The sequence below is a fragment of the Acipenser ruthenus genome, chromosome 4, assembly GCF_902713425.1.
Source record: "Acipenser ruthenus chromosome 4, fAciRut3.2 maternal haplotype, whole genome shotgun sequence".
Lineage (NCBI taxonomy): Eukaryota > Metazoa > Chordata > Actinopteri > Acipenseriformes > Acipenseridae > Acipenser > Acipenser ruthenus.
The window spans coordinates 41,594,778-41,608,223 of record NC_081192.1 but is presented as its reverse complement, the minus strand read 5'-3'; the positions used below and the strand labels follow the sequence as shown (position 1 = coordinate 41,608,223).

Genomic DNA, 13,446 nt, shown 5'->3' with positions numbered 1-13,446 from the left:
TGGTTCATAATAAGGCATGGAAATACAATTTATCTTCCCATTGAGTGCTCTTTTGTTATTATCTGGAAGCAACTTTCCATTTTAGTTTCTGTTACAGAATTGATTGCTCCCCCCCCCCCCCAATTAAATTTAATTAGATGTGTTTTCTTTGAACTATAATATACATTTTCCTTTACATAACAAAAGAAGATAAATTACACTGTTAAAGACTTGGTTTAAACAAACTCCTGCAATGGAATTGACTGGAAGACCTATGGTTGCATATGGAAGGGTACATTTGGAGGCTTGTTTCACATTTCTGTTTGTTTGTAGGCACTAACTACTGAGATCTTGTCTGTGAATTCTGGCCCTATTAGTAGTCAGGGATATAACAGCAGTATGTACAGATTAGTACAGAGTACGAATTAGCATTGGAATCTTTAATCACAATTTGATAAGCTATTCTACAGATATTTATTTAAAAATGTTAGTGTGACATACAGACATAGATGAATAGACAGCCAGACACCGCCATGTAGCCCCAGAATCTGATATTCAGATGCAGGGATGTCCGCAGGAATACCCAGGTAAAACAGAACACAATGGTGACAATGTCTGCATTCTGGTTGGCTGAGAGGGTATACACATAATGGTGAACTAAATAATAGAAATCCCTTATTTCATCCTCAGATCTGTGATAATATAATAGTTATTGCTTAAGCATTTCTATACTGCACATTTTCAGTAAGGATTACTCACTGTTTAGCATTTTTTAACTGTTTTCCAAAGAATCTGAAGAAAAAAATATTGTATATTGTTATATTTTCACAAATGAATTATCAATGGTTATGTTTACAGCAACCTCTGGCACCCAGAATGGAATATTATTTTTCTAGAATTTTGATGTCATCATACCATCATTATACTATATTTTCTAAATACTTTTAAAATAAACCATTTGCTTGCAGTCTATAAGATCATATAATTGGATCCCACTGCTGGAAAGTATTTTAATACAAAAGAACAGGTACTTCTGTAACGATAATTACAGTAGTTATAGCCTTTATTTGAAAATGAATTTATTTGGAGTTAATAATCATACATCTTTTAGCAGACCCACTTTGTTTACATTGACTGAAGTTCATGTTACAGTGAAGCTATTCTGATGGTCACTTTGCTGAGTAAGGAGGAGTAACAATAAAACAAAGCACCTATTAATAGGATGTAGTTTTAAAAAATACATCTTTTACACAGTACAATAACACATCTATTTTGTGCTATGAGGGAATCTTAATGGAAACATGTAACAAATAATTAAATGTACACTATTTTTGTGCCCATCCCTGTGAGTAGCTAATGCAATAACACATCTTAAGTGTCTGCAATAGCTGCCCATATTTTGGTTATCATATCGTTGCACTACTTGTTATTATTATATTCAATGTCGATGTATGCTGTGTCTCTTGTGTGTCATTAGGTTATCACATAATGAACCATGCAATATATTTGTTTTACAACATGTGAAAAAAAAAAAAGATTATATATTGTAACAGTGACATACAAGGATACTATGTGAGCCTTAGGATGCAAAGGGCCATGTGCCCGGTAAGTATTCCTGCAGCCACTAGGGTCAGTGTAGGGACTATAAAGTAAGAACATAAGCACATAAGAAAGGTTACAAACGAGAGGAGGCCATTTGGCCCATCTTGCTCGTTTGTTTGTTAGTAACTTATTGATCCCAGAATCTTATCAAGCAGCTTCAACAACATTACTGGGGAGTTGGTTCCAGACTCCCACAATTTAGACCTTATGGTTCTAGTAATTTCTACAAACCTGTCGACAATTGATACTTAATTGGGTAATTGGCTACCCTTTAAAAGAGGACAGGCACAGCCAGTCAGGGAGAGAAAAAGCGAGAAGGAAGGTGTGTGAGAATTGGAGCAAAAAGAGAAAGAATTCATTGTTAAGAAAATCCACAAAAAGATCTGTGAAGACATCCTGTAAGTCTGTGTGTCCATTTCTGTTCTGTGTGAACAAATAACTTTTTTTGTTGTTGTCTCACTTCAACTCTGACGGCTTAGTCGTCCCATGGTGAGCTAGTGCTTGTGAAGGAAAAGTGTAGTTAGTATCTTCGAAAGATACTAAGTGTTAATTGTACCAAATTTAAAGTTTCTGCAAATTACTGCAGTAACTCCCACACCCAGCGTCACCTCTCCACAACTTGGTGTTAGAAGTGGGACCTGACGTCCCCTATATGTTTGGAGGAGAAATTGCAGGAAAACTTATTTCAACAATGAATGAGGAAGAACTTGTAAAAGCCACATTGGCATTACCGTGGCAGCTGGTGGCACAAACAGCTGTACAACAGGAGGCAACCCGGGCACGCCAACAACAGCAACAACAATACCAGCAGCAACAGCAACAGTTAGCGGCCCAACAAGAAGTTACACAGCAGCTGTTATCCCATCTGGTAAAATGACAGGAGTGGGCCAACGCCAATGAGACCCAGTCACCTCTTGTCAAAGATGACCCAGCAGGATGATGTGGAAGCCTATCTGCTTGCTTTTGAGAGAATCACAGCCAGTGAAGGGTGGCCTAAGAGCCAATGGGCTGGGAACTTGGCTCCATTCCTTATTGGAGACGCCCAAAAGGCTTATTATGATCTGGGTACCCCGGTGGGCGAGGATTATGACCAACTCAAGGGTGAGATCCTGGAGACGGCAGGAATAACAAACGCTGTGAGGGCACAACGGTCCCACGCTTGGGCATACGAATCCGAGAGGGCCCCCCACTCCCAGATGTATGACTTGGTCCACCTGGCAAAACCTTGGCTTCAACCGGAGATCAATTTGGCAGGACGAGTCATCGAGATTCTCGTTATGCAGCGGTTCCTGCAAGCCTTGCCATTTAACCTTAAGTGGATTGGGCAAGGTGACCCCGCTACATTGGACGACTTCGTGGCCCTTGTTGAATGGCAGATCGACGCAGAAGAACTGGCCCAAACCCCTATTACTGGGTCCTCTAGGACCAACGTACGGACTCCTCACCCAAAACAATGCCACAGCCTGAATTCCTGTAAGACCGAACTGAGGGGAGGGGTTGCTGAAGAGCGGTCACGGACCGTGAAGGGACTGGGGGAAAAGGGGGGTATGCCGGGCAATACTGGGGGTACTTACAAGAGTCAATATCAGAATTATAAGTGCTACCATTGTAATGAATATGACCATATTGCAATGCATTGCCCAAATGATCAGGGACCCATGGAGTGTAATGTGCATGAGGTTGAATACTGTGGGGTAACAGGTATTGTGGGTGCTGCTATAGGTGGCCATCAGTATATGATACCAGTCTATGTAAATGGAAAACCCGCTCAAGCTCTTGCCAATTCGGGAAGTGCCATTTGGTCACACAAAAGTTTGTGAAGGTAGAAAGCAATGTCCAGGTGGGTGTGTTATCAAGGCTACCAAATTCCAGGGAAATTGGAACCCCCTACCAAAAAAAGCAATAAGGCTGATATTGAGCCTCCAGAGAGCTTCGAAGAATTGTTTCCGTTTACTGACCTGGCAATTTTTGAAAGTAACACCAAGGTCAGAAAGACTGAAAAGAAAAAAGGGAAGCTAAACAGGCCTGGAGCGCCCCATAACCTAGACAAAAAAATGTGATGGTAGGAGAATGAGTGAGTATGCAGTGTAGCTCCCAGGATATTCTAGATGAGATAGGGAGTACTCATGTGACACTAGAACTCAGGGCCAATTGAAATTGAGCCATGGCATGTACCCTGCCCTCAGTTTAGGAGAGAACAGGTAAGTGACCCGACACTAGTAAATGCCTGGAGGTGGTAGAGGTAAACGGGATCCCAGTAGAGGTGAGGCAAAGGGATACTGGAGAACAATTCATAGTACAGGAAGACCTACTGTACCGGGAGACGTATGTCGGGGAAGACAAAGTTGAACAAGTTCTACTAGTTCCCTTGTGTTTCAGGAAAGTCGTAATGTGGTTGGCTCACATGCATTTGTTTGGAGCCCACCTAGGCATAGAAAAAAAAACACACAACGGGTCTGTGGCAAAGTGGTTAACAGTGTGCAGGTGCAGGTGATCAATAAACAGACAATTATAATCCAGATGCAATGTTTTTTAATGTTTTTTTTAAATCCAATAGCCTGATGGCAAAACAACAGTAAATAATAACAATGGTAATGAAGCAATACAGCGGCGTGTATTGCTTAAACCTGATCTTGCTTTTGAGCAGGATCAGAACTTGATCCCACTTTTGAAAAAGTGAGGAACTAAACATAGATTGAAACAGATGATTTAATGTTTTAGAAACCAGTAAGTAACAATGCATTTAAAAGTAGCTGTAACAGTACTGTATTAAGATATCAATTAGAAAAAAAAAACTTTGTACAATATTAGTTTGTGTTTAGCTATATCTGACATTTCTGTTTTTGCCGTATAGCTACAGAAAAAATAGACCCGACTGCGTAATGAGGTTTCATAAATATTATTTCTACGTTTTCTGTGTTGAGAAAATAATACTGGCGTTCTCATGTTATCGATTACAATTAAATCAATAATTCGATTTAACGTTGTAGTTTTTTTTTAAATGCATATCATTTCCCCCCCCCCAATTCCTTTTTTCTCAATAACTTAAGCTTACCTTTTGACAGTCTCAATCTCCCCCTGTCCGCGACATTTTCCAGTTGCTGCTGTCTGTCAGCACTTGATTACATTTGCTTAAAATGTGTTGATAATTTGCCCTGAACCGACACTGCAGCTAGATGTTTGTCTGTATGGAGGCTATACCGCTGTAAAATATCTGTGTGTCTGTCAGAAAATACACACGGCCATGATTTAGGATAAGATTTATTAAAACATTTTAGAAGTTAAAAAACAAAACAAAACCAGATACTGGTATTAATATACTCTATCTGTTTTAATAGAATCGCTGGAGTTTTAAATTATACATGTACAGTAGTTGCTTCTGATTCATGTCCTTTAAATTAAATGCACTTCATTTTCTGACATTCGGATTCTTCAATCTCTGCACCACGCATATTCGCTTCTCATTGGTCAGTTTCCCTAGTTACGGCTGCGCAGCTCCAGGATCGGATCAAGATTTCGGATCAGTGGAGCTTGATCCTGATCCGCTTAGTACAACGCCTTTTCATGATCCGGCTCCAGTGAGCCCAGATTCGATCCTGTTTTTTGATCTTGTTTGTACAACCGGCCCCTGGTGTAGCAGGTATAATGTCCTGAACACTGATAAGCAATGGGTTTATGTACATTTCATACTTTTACTTCTCTTTTGTGTGTGTGTGTGTGTGTGTGTGTGTGTACAGTATATATATATATATATATATATATATATATATATATATATATATATATATATATATATATATATATAGTTATAAAAAAAACTTGATGTAATAATACCTATTCTTTGAAGTCCAAACTGCCCATAGTCTTTACTCTGTACGAATCCTTGAAAGACATATGTTGCCCCATCAGGTTCAGCAGAAACCTAAACAAAAAATTCAACCCTGGGTTATACATCTACACATTAAAATGCATAATTAAAGTGTAAAACATATGAATCCCAGTCTGTATGTAGTTAACCAATATGGCAGCTTGCTGTCACTATTTGCTGGCGATTTGGTGTTATACATTATTTTATTGCCAATTCTTTTTTTCTTTCATTGCAGACTTCTTGTACATTTGATGTATTCAGCAATTAGATCAATACACTGTATAAGCAAAACTACATTATTTGAATCTAATTCACAATTCTCATGGGAACATGCCTACTTTTACAGCATACATCTGTTTTAAAACCAAAAGTATTCCATCTTTAGTCAATTTAGATCTACTTACAAAACCATCCATGGACCATTTTTCTTCTTTGATCTTGCTCAAGGAAGAATGAGCAGATGCTTTTGCGTGGAACATTAGCAACATCAGTCGCGCTTCTTGGCTTTTATAAACTCCTGTGTGATAAATTAGACCATTAGGGGCGGTTTACTAAGATGGGTCAGTCATAGCACAAACATACAACATATATATATAGAAAGTCCATGTTTCTTTGATCAACGATGACCCCATATATGTGCTGCTGTGACTGTTGGGTATATTTGAAGAAGAGCTGTGGATTTTAGATGCAGTAATAGGTTTTCAAATTCTAGTGGAGGCTGTGTGGTCCAGTGGTTAAAGAAAAGGGCTTGTGACCAGGAGGTCCCCGGTTCAAATCCCACCTCAGCCACTGACTCATTGTGTGACCCTGAGCAAGTCACTTAACCTCCTTGTGCTCCGTCTTTCGGGTGGGATATAATTGTAAGTGACTCTGCAGCTGTTGCACTGTTCACACACCCTAGTCACTGTAAGTCGCCTTGGATAAAGGCGTCTGCTAAATAAACAAATAATAATAAGTAATAATAATAGTGACAAAAAAAATTAATTGTTAACACTAGAAGATATACTCATACCTAGAAGCACCACAGCAGTCTTTCTGACAGCTGTATTCAAAATAGTATAATGAAAGGAGAAACAGTCAGATGTTTTTTTTATTTTTTTTTATTGAGTACGTCACATAAATATCTGAAAAATGAAGCATATATATATATATATATATATATATATATATATATATATATGAACATTTATTTTACAAATCAAAACAAAAAAAAACATCTGAACAAACACCAGTTCAAACAAACAATAGCAATACACTTTTTACTTTTCAACAGCAATCAGTTTATTATCAGATGAGAAAAAGCAACTGAACAACTTTTTACAGAGGTGCACAGCACAAGAAGTTATAAAAAAAAATCGAATTTATTTTTCTTTTTTTCAACAAAGGGGTATTCCTTTACTTTAAGTCTAAGGCTGTTCACAGTCAACACAGATAATGTGCTTCTCCACGCTGCCTTTTTGCACAGGGAACAGCTGTCCAAAGTTTTATTTTTATTGCACTTGCCAACCTGGTATTGGCGTCTCTTGCGGCTCTCAGTGGGGTTGCCAGCTTTAGCTAACTGCAAAATATATTCTCTCCTTGGTAAATTTTTCTCTGTGCATTCTTGTAAAGTACCTGGGAGTTGATGGCTGCTAGGTCCAATACATTGTAAAACACCTGAACAGGCCACCGTCCAGAGCCAGCTTTCACAGAATACTTCCATGCCATCTGATCCAAAACATCAACTCCATATTTTGTTGCGTTGTAAAACTCCACAGTCTCTGGTATTTATTTTCACATCCCGATGCTAATTGACTGACCAAAGCAGCGCAGCTGGCAAGAGGGTGCCAGCCTTTCAAAAGGCTGATTGAAAACAATAGACTGTCAGTCATTCACTCAGGCAGAGAGTACAGACTAATCTAATTACAGCTAAAACATTGCGGATTGGTAAATAAAAATAATAAACTAGAATACCGTTCTGTATAATCAAAATACAATTTTTTTTATGTGTGGCCGTCGATGTGATTGCTCCCGGGACTTTTAGGTATAATGCAATATATCTCCTTTATTTCTGCACTCCCACATTTCATGCTTTGTGAGCATATTTAACCATTTGCGGTCCGACATTGCAATTTTCCCTTTTCGGTCATCAAAAAGACGCAAAAAAAGGTCTCTAGTCGTTTTTTCTCCAACCATTCAATGGCCGAGTGGGAACGACAGGAGCCGAGACAAGTCGAAAAAAAAAAGGCGTATCTCATGAATAGTCATACATGGCCCTGGTATCAGATAACGGGGCGGTCGTAAGTAAACAAGCTGGCTGCCTGTGAATCAGCGCACAGAGAACACGGACATTTGCAGAGCTTTTTTGAGATGTTATAGTAATAAAATAATGACTTGGATCACATTATTGAGGAGTTTGGTGATAAAACGAGTGATCAGGAGATGATTGATCGGTATGTACGACTATCATTATTATTATTATTTATTTCTTACATAGGTGAAAGCTATAGCGAACGAAAGGGTGGGGCGGGGCTGGAGATGCCTAGTGAGTGCTTTGTTGATATGCAGGGCCATTTAAACCCGTTTGACTGTGGAAAAAAATACTTTTAAACAGCGTATCTAAAATTAACTGCGTGTGTGAAAATAAATTAGACCTGGCGTGCCTGGCGCGCATTTAATAAATGGACCGCAAAGGGTTAAATATTATTATTATTATTATTTATTTCTTAGCAGACACCCTTATCCAGGGCGACTTACAATTGTTACAAGATATCACATTATGTTTACATACAATTACCCATTTATACAGTTGAGTTTTTTTTCTGGAGCAATCTAGTTAAAAGTACCTTGCTCAAGGGTACAGCAGCAGTGTCCCCCCACCTGGGATTGAACCCACAACCCTCCGGTCAAGAGTCCTAACCACTACTCCACACTGATTGATGGGAGAAGATGATAGGGCGCAGGGGGCCTAGCTCCACCCCCCAAACAACATTAATAGGTTAACATTAAATGTATAAACCATTGCACTGAAATAACACTAATGTGTTTTGGGTAGGCTACACATTACATTCTGAAAACATTTATAAATCTGTACAGTATGTCTGCAGTATACAGTACAGTAGTAAAATCAAATGAACACCTAGCACACTTTCTTTTTACTTTAGCCTGTAGGCTACTGGTACGGTAACACTAAATAAATCATGCGGCTGCATTGCACACATTGGTGTAATGTGAATAAAAGATTAATTTAAATTGAATTTTTTTTTTTTAGCATTTCTGTTTTAATTATTATTATTATTAACTTGGCAGCCTAGACAATTAACACAAAATATATAATGGTGCCGCATTGACAAGTTATGATACTTACAGGAGGACAGTCAATTCTTATTAATACGAATTTCAAAGGACCAGCAACAAATTTTGCATTATACAACTAATTTGTATTATCATGAGAAGCCTATAAGCCAAATGTATGCTGTCCATTTTTCTTAAAGTTAGTCAGTGGTGCAGTGCTAAATATTGCACAATTACAAACCACCTGCACATTAATAGAACCTAGTGTTTCCTGTTCCTGTACAGAAGCTCAGAATGAGCTGGAGGGGTTAGCGGCACATGTGTGCAGTCTATTGCTCCCTGGTAATAATGAAGCCTGAAGGCTACCAGACCACAGATGGAATTATGAGCAAACCTCATTACTCATGGAATTTGTGTTCATTAGCAACAAAAACAACTAGTCCTGCATAAAAATCACAAAAAAACCCAAACAAACAGAAAAATTGAAAATGTATTTTTTTTTTTTTTAATGTATCAATTTTCTAATAGCAATAAGAGGGCTCTACCGTCTGGTAAGGACTTCTCATTATCTTAATGACCTTGCCTTCGGCACGGAACATTTAACGACACAAGATGGGACTTACCGGACGCTAAAGCCCTATTCTTCGGGTTCTAGTGCTTAAGTATGCTTCATGCATAATTTCGTGTTCCATTAGAAAAGGTCAGCTCACTTATTTTCAAGAACAGATTAATTTAGTGAATTCAGATCATGTCTGCATAGTCTGAATGCTTTGATGTAGGTAGACTGAGAAGACAAATTAAATACTAGGAATTTCTTTCGAGATAATTTACAATGCATGAATATCATTTTAAGGTCATGTGTACACTGTGGATTTTTTTGTCAACAGTCAAAATGTATTAATCACAGGTCTGTTTAGGCTATTAGGCTATATCCTTCTGCATTCCTTTAAAACTATATCACCTGATGGATATTATTCCATTAACCCTACAGTGGTTGTAGCAGGTGTTATTACAGGATATGACTGCTGCATCTTTTATTTTTTGTCAGATTGGAAATACTGAAAGGGAAGCAATCACACTGCTAAAACAAGGCTAGAACTATGAAAAATTATCCTGTTTATCATGAACTAAAACACCAACTACATTTGCAGTAGTAAATAAACAGTCGTTACTGTACATGCATCCTGTGGGAGGTCATGTTTTTTTTTTTGTTGGTTAGTTTAGTTATTTTTACTTACATAGATAGCAGCAACTCCCTTACTACTGTATACTGTATTCTGGCACAATGACAGACACAAAGAAAAACAACACATCTCTCTCTAGTCTACAGGATGTCTCAGGGCTACACTAAGTTGTTTGGCAATGGCTGGAGGCCAAACTGCCAGGCAGTTAGATTTGCTGGAGAGGCCCATATGCAGACCTCATCACATGGAATATTCTCTGGGTTCATTAAAGAGACTTGCCACCAAACTGATCACGGCATCATGTTGCAGAATATGTCCCAGCAGACCTGGCAACCCAGGATCGCAGGAAAGCAACCAGGATGTGTTGTGTGTGACCAGTCCCTAATCTATTACAGTTCTGGGACAAGAAACTGCCTGTACATCTCCACATGCCAAAAGTTGAACTATTAAATAAAGAAAATGCTACATATACATTAACCTATATACTAACATAAGGTAAACAACAGAAAAAAAACAAACATACCTGACAGTAGCAGTTCCATGTTACTGTTTGTTAAAGTTGCATTAACTCTACCAGTGGAGGTGTTGAAGCTTGTGACAGTTAAAGTCATTGGTTGCTTCTTTCCTTTATAGTTGTAGGAGCCTTTCCAGATGTAATTAGGAGCAAATACATCATCAGGAACTACAAAAAAAACAAAAAACTAATATTAATAATAATAATAACAATAAGACCTTTCAGTGTTCATGACAAATTATTCTGTTTCCGTACTGTGTTACTTCCCAGGGTGCAGATTTTTATTTTAGTTTGTGCCTGTATTTCTGTATTGACCTACCTGTAAACTCAGAATATGCTGTTCCTTCTATTGCCAGTTTTCCTATGCTGGGTATTCGCTGCAGTGATCTCACACTCATCTCAGATTCCCACTTTATCCTCTTTCTGCGCATTTCCAAAATGGATCAGCTCTGGCAAGGTCAATTCATTCAGCTATCAAAAGTTTACTCTCCTCTATGCCCATATGCTTCCATGCAGAAATATATCGCAGAACGCAAACCTATTTCAAATTCTGACCCCCTCTTCATCAATTCAAGCCGGACTGTTATATCCAGACATTGGTTCACAACTCATCTGTCCACATTGGTTTCCAGAGCAGGACTATACTATAATTCTATATTCCTCATTCATTCAGAATCGGGGCAGCCACATCAGCTGCAAGAGCAAAGATTAACCAGCATCTAATAAAAAATATGGGACGCTGGACCGCATCAGCAGTTGAATCATACACACGTTCTTCCCCATCTGAGATATCTTCTGCACAAGTCTATTGCTAGTATGTCCAGAGTGGGGACGACCCTTCCGCCAGGACCACCAAAGGTTTTCCCCCCAAAAAGAATGTTGTTTTTTTTTCCTTTCCACTGAGCGGAGGGTTTTCACATAGTTAGTAGGGAGCCAGTTACTAACCTTCTCTGTTCTGTTAAATGTATTTCTTTCTTTCTTTGTATATGCATTGGTGGTTCTTTTTGTTTGTCTGTACTCGTAGGAATCTTTAGCAGGGAGCCGAGGGGGTCCATCCTTTTGGGGGGTTAGTGAGGGGGTCCATCCTTTTGGGGGGTTCGTGAGTCACACTTCCCCAACCTTTGTGCAAGCTACGCTTCCTTTACCTAGCGAGGGAGGTTCTCTCAGTTAGTCAGAGGGGACCCCCGGCCAAACCAAACCTGTAGAATCTCATGCGCTATCGCTCCCCTCGCAAGCCGAGGATCTACGCTTATTTTAGCTAACCTCGAAGAAGGAGCTCTGCCTTTGTAACTTGAGGCAATCTTCTTGTTTCAGGCTCTCTGGGGGTGCATCTCCACCCCAGCTTCGGAAGTCTATAATTCACCTCATCGAGTGTAGCTCTCAATGAGTCAGAGTCCACTTTCTTTCTTCTCCAGCCTCTATTTATGTGCAGGGGATCTCCCCTGTGTGTCTGGTCCCCTAAGCGGCAGGGACCCCCTTCTATATGTCGGGCCTTAACAAATGGCGGGCCTTCTCTTATATGTTTGAAATCTTTACTAACTATATGTCCCTGAGGGTGCCGAGCACCCAGCCCTTGGAATTAGCCACATCACGACGCAGCCCTCTCATAATCTGCAGCGGTGACCTCGTTCTGCCGAGGGCTTGGTCCCAACGGTGGGCAGCTCTCCAAGAAGTCAGGCGACATCTCTACAGGTAGCCTGGCTCCCCCCACTGTGAACAAACGTACCAAGTGCGGGCCAAACTCTCTAAATGGACCCAGTGTGAACACACCCTTACAAGGTTTTTTAGATAGAAGTAAACTATTAGCCATTCATTAAAATCAATACAATGATAATGCAAGTACAATTTGTGAACACATTACACGTACCGGTGTGTATTGAAATTGTACCAAGTGGATGTTTTTTTTGTTCATGAAAATTATTATAATAGGCCTAATCTGCAAGAGGAACGTGATGCAAACATATAGCATGCAGACAAAAAATAAGGGATATCCTGTTTTATCCTGTTACAGTTTACTATATTTTAAATTAGCCAATACATTTATTGATTTATTTGAAAAACGCTACAAGGCTTTTGCCGATCACAGAATACACACTCTCATCGTACAGTCTACGAATAAGCTTTTGTAGATGAAGTCCCTCCATTTATTTAAAAAATAAAAATAAAATAGATCAAGCTTTAATTTGACTCTGATCCTACTCTGAAATAAGATCGGAACTGGATCAGATCTTGAGCCAAAACTGAACTTGGGATAAGCGCTGATCCTTTTAGTACAACTCAACACTTCACAGGATCAAGATCTGATCCTGGATCCAGGATCGGATCCCTTTAGTACAACCAGCCCGATGGCAAATTTGAGATCAAATGCAAAGCTTGTCTGAGTAACCAGAAAAGACAAGAAGAAAAAGAAAAAGAAGAAGAAGAAATTCCTACCATTTAACTTAGGACTCGGAGTCCCTGCCACAGGTTTGTTGGTTCTCTCTGATAATTTGGAGCCCACTGTGAAAGTAAAAATGTATGTTTATAAAAAGAAACTGCCTAAATGTGTAGTTTAACAAAAAAATATGCAACAATGAATTACAGTGGCTTTAACAGATTTTGTTATTACCTTGACACACAGGCATTTTCCCAGTCCAAGTGCCATCTGACTTGCAGACCCTGTGCTCTGATCCCCCTGATAGAAAAAAGCCAGGCTGACAAGAATAAAGCAGTGCGTATCCGATTGAGGGCAGGTCCATTCCAACCACATTAACATGAGGTGGACTCTCTGGCTGCTTGCATGTGTGAGCTGTAAAATATGTAACATATGTATCATTAATGTACTTTAATATAAAGAAAAAAAGTAAAACTTGAGTCCTACAAGTCTGATATAGATAGATAGATAGATAGACAGACAGATAGATAGATAGATAGATAGATAGATAGATAGATAGATAGACCTGTAAAAGCACATGTAAGGTGTACAAATGTACTGATAAAGACAAAAGTGGTAAAAGGGAAAAGTGTTTGCTCACCTGTATCTAATG

The 13,446-nt window shown here is 39.1% G+C and overlaps 1 protein-coding gene across 2 annotated transcripts in view; it reads right to left on the bottom strand.

Moving 5' to 3' along the window:
* Positions 1–13,446, bottom strand: part of LOC117400350 (CUB and sushi domain-containing protein 3) — a 524,933-nt gene that overhangs the window by 3,267 nt on the left and 508,220 nt on the right. For both annotated transcript variants that reach the window (XM_059022384.1, XM_034000180.3), the window contains exons 64-68: positions 13,029–13,208; positions 12,854–12,919; positions 10,430–10,588; positions 5,854–5,966; positions 5,416–5,503 (exon numbers count right to left, since the gene is read on the bottom strand). In XM_059022384.1, the coding sequence (XP_058878367.1) occupies positions 5,416–5,503; positions 5,854–5,966; positions 10,430–10,588; positions 12,854–12,919; positions 13,029–13,208 (606 nt within the window). The remainder of the gene's footprint in view (positions 1–5,415; positions 5,504–5,853; positions 5,967–10,429; positions 10,589–12,853; positions 12,920–13,028; positions 13,209–13,446) is intronic.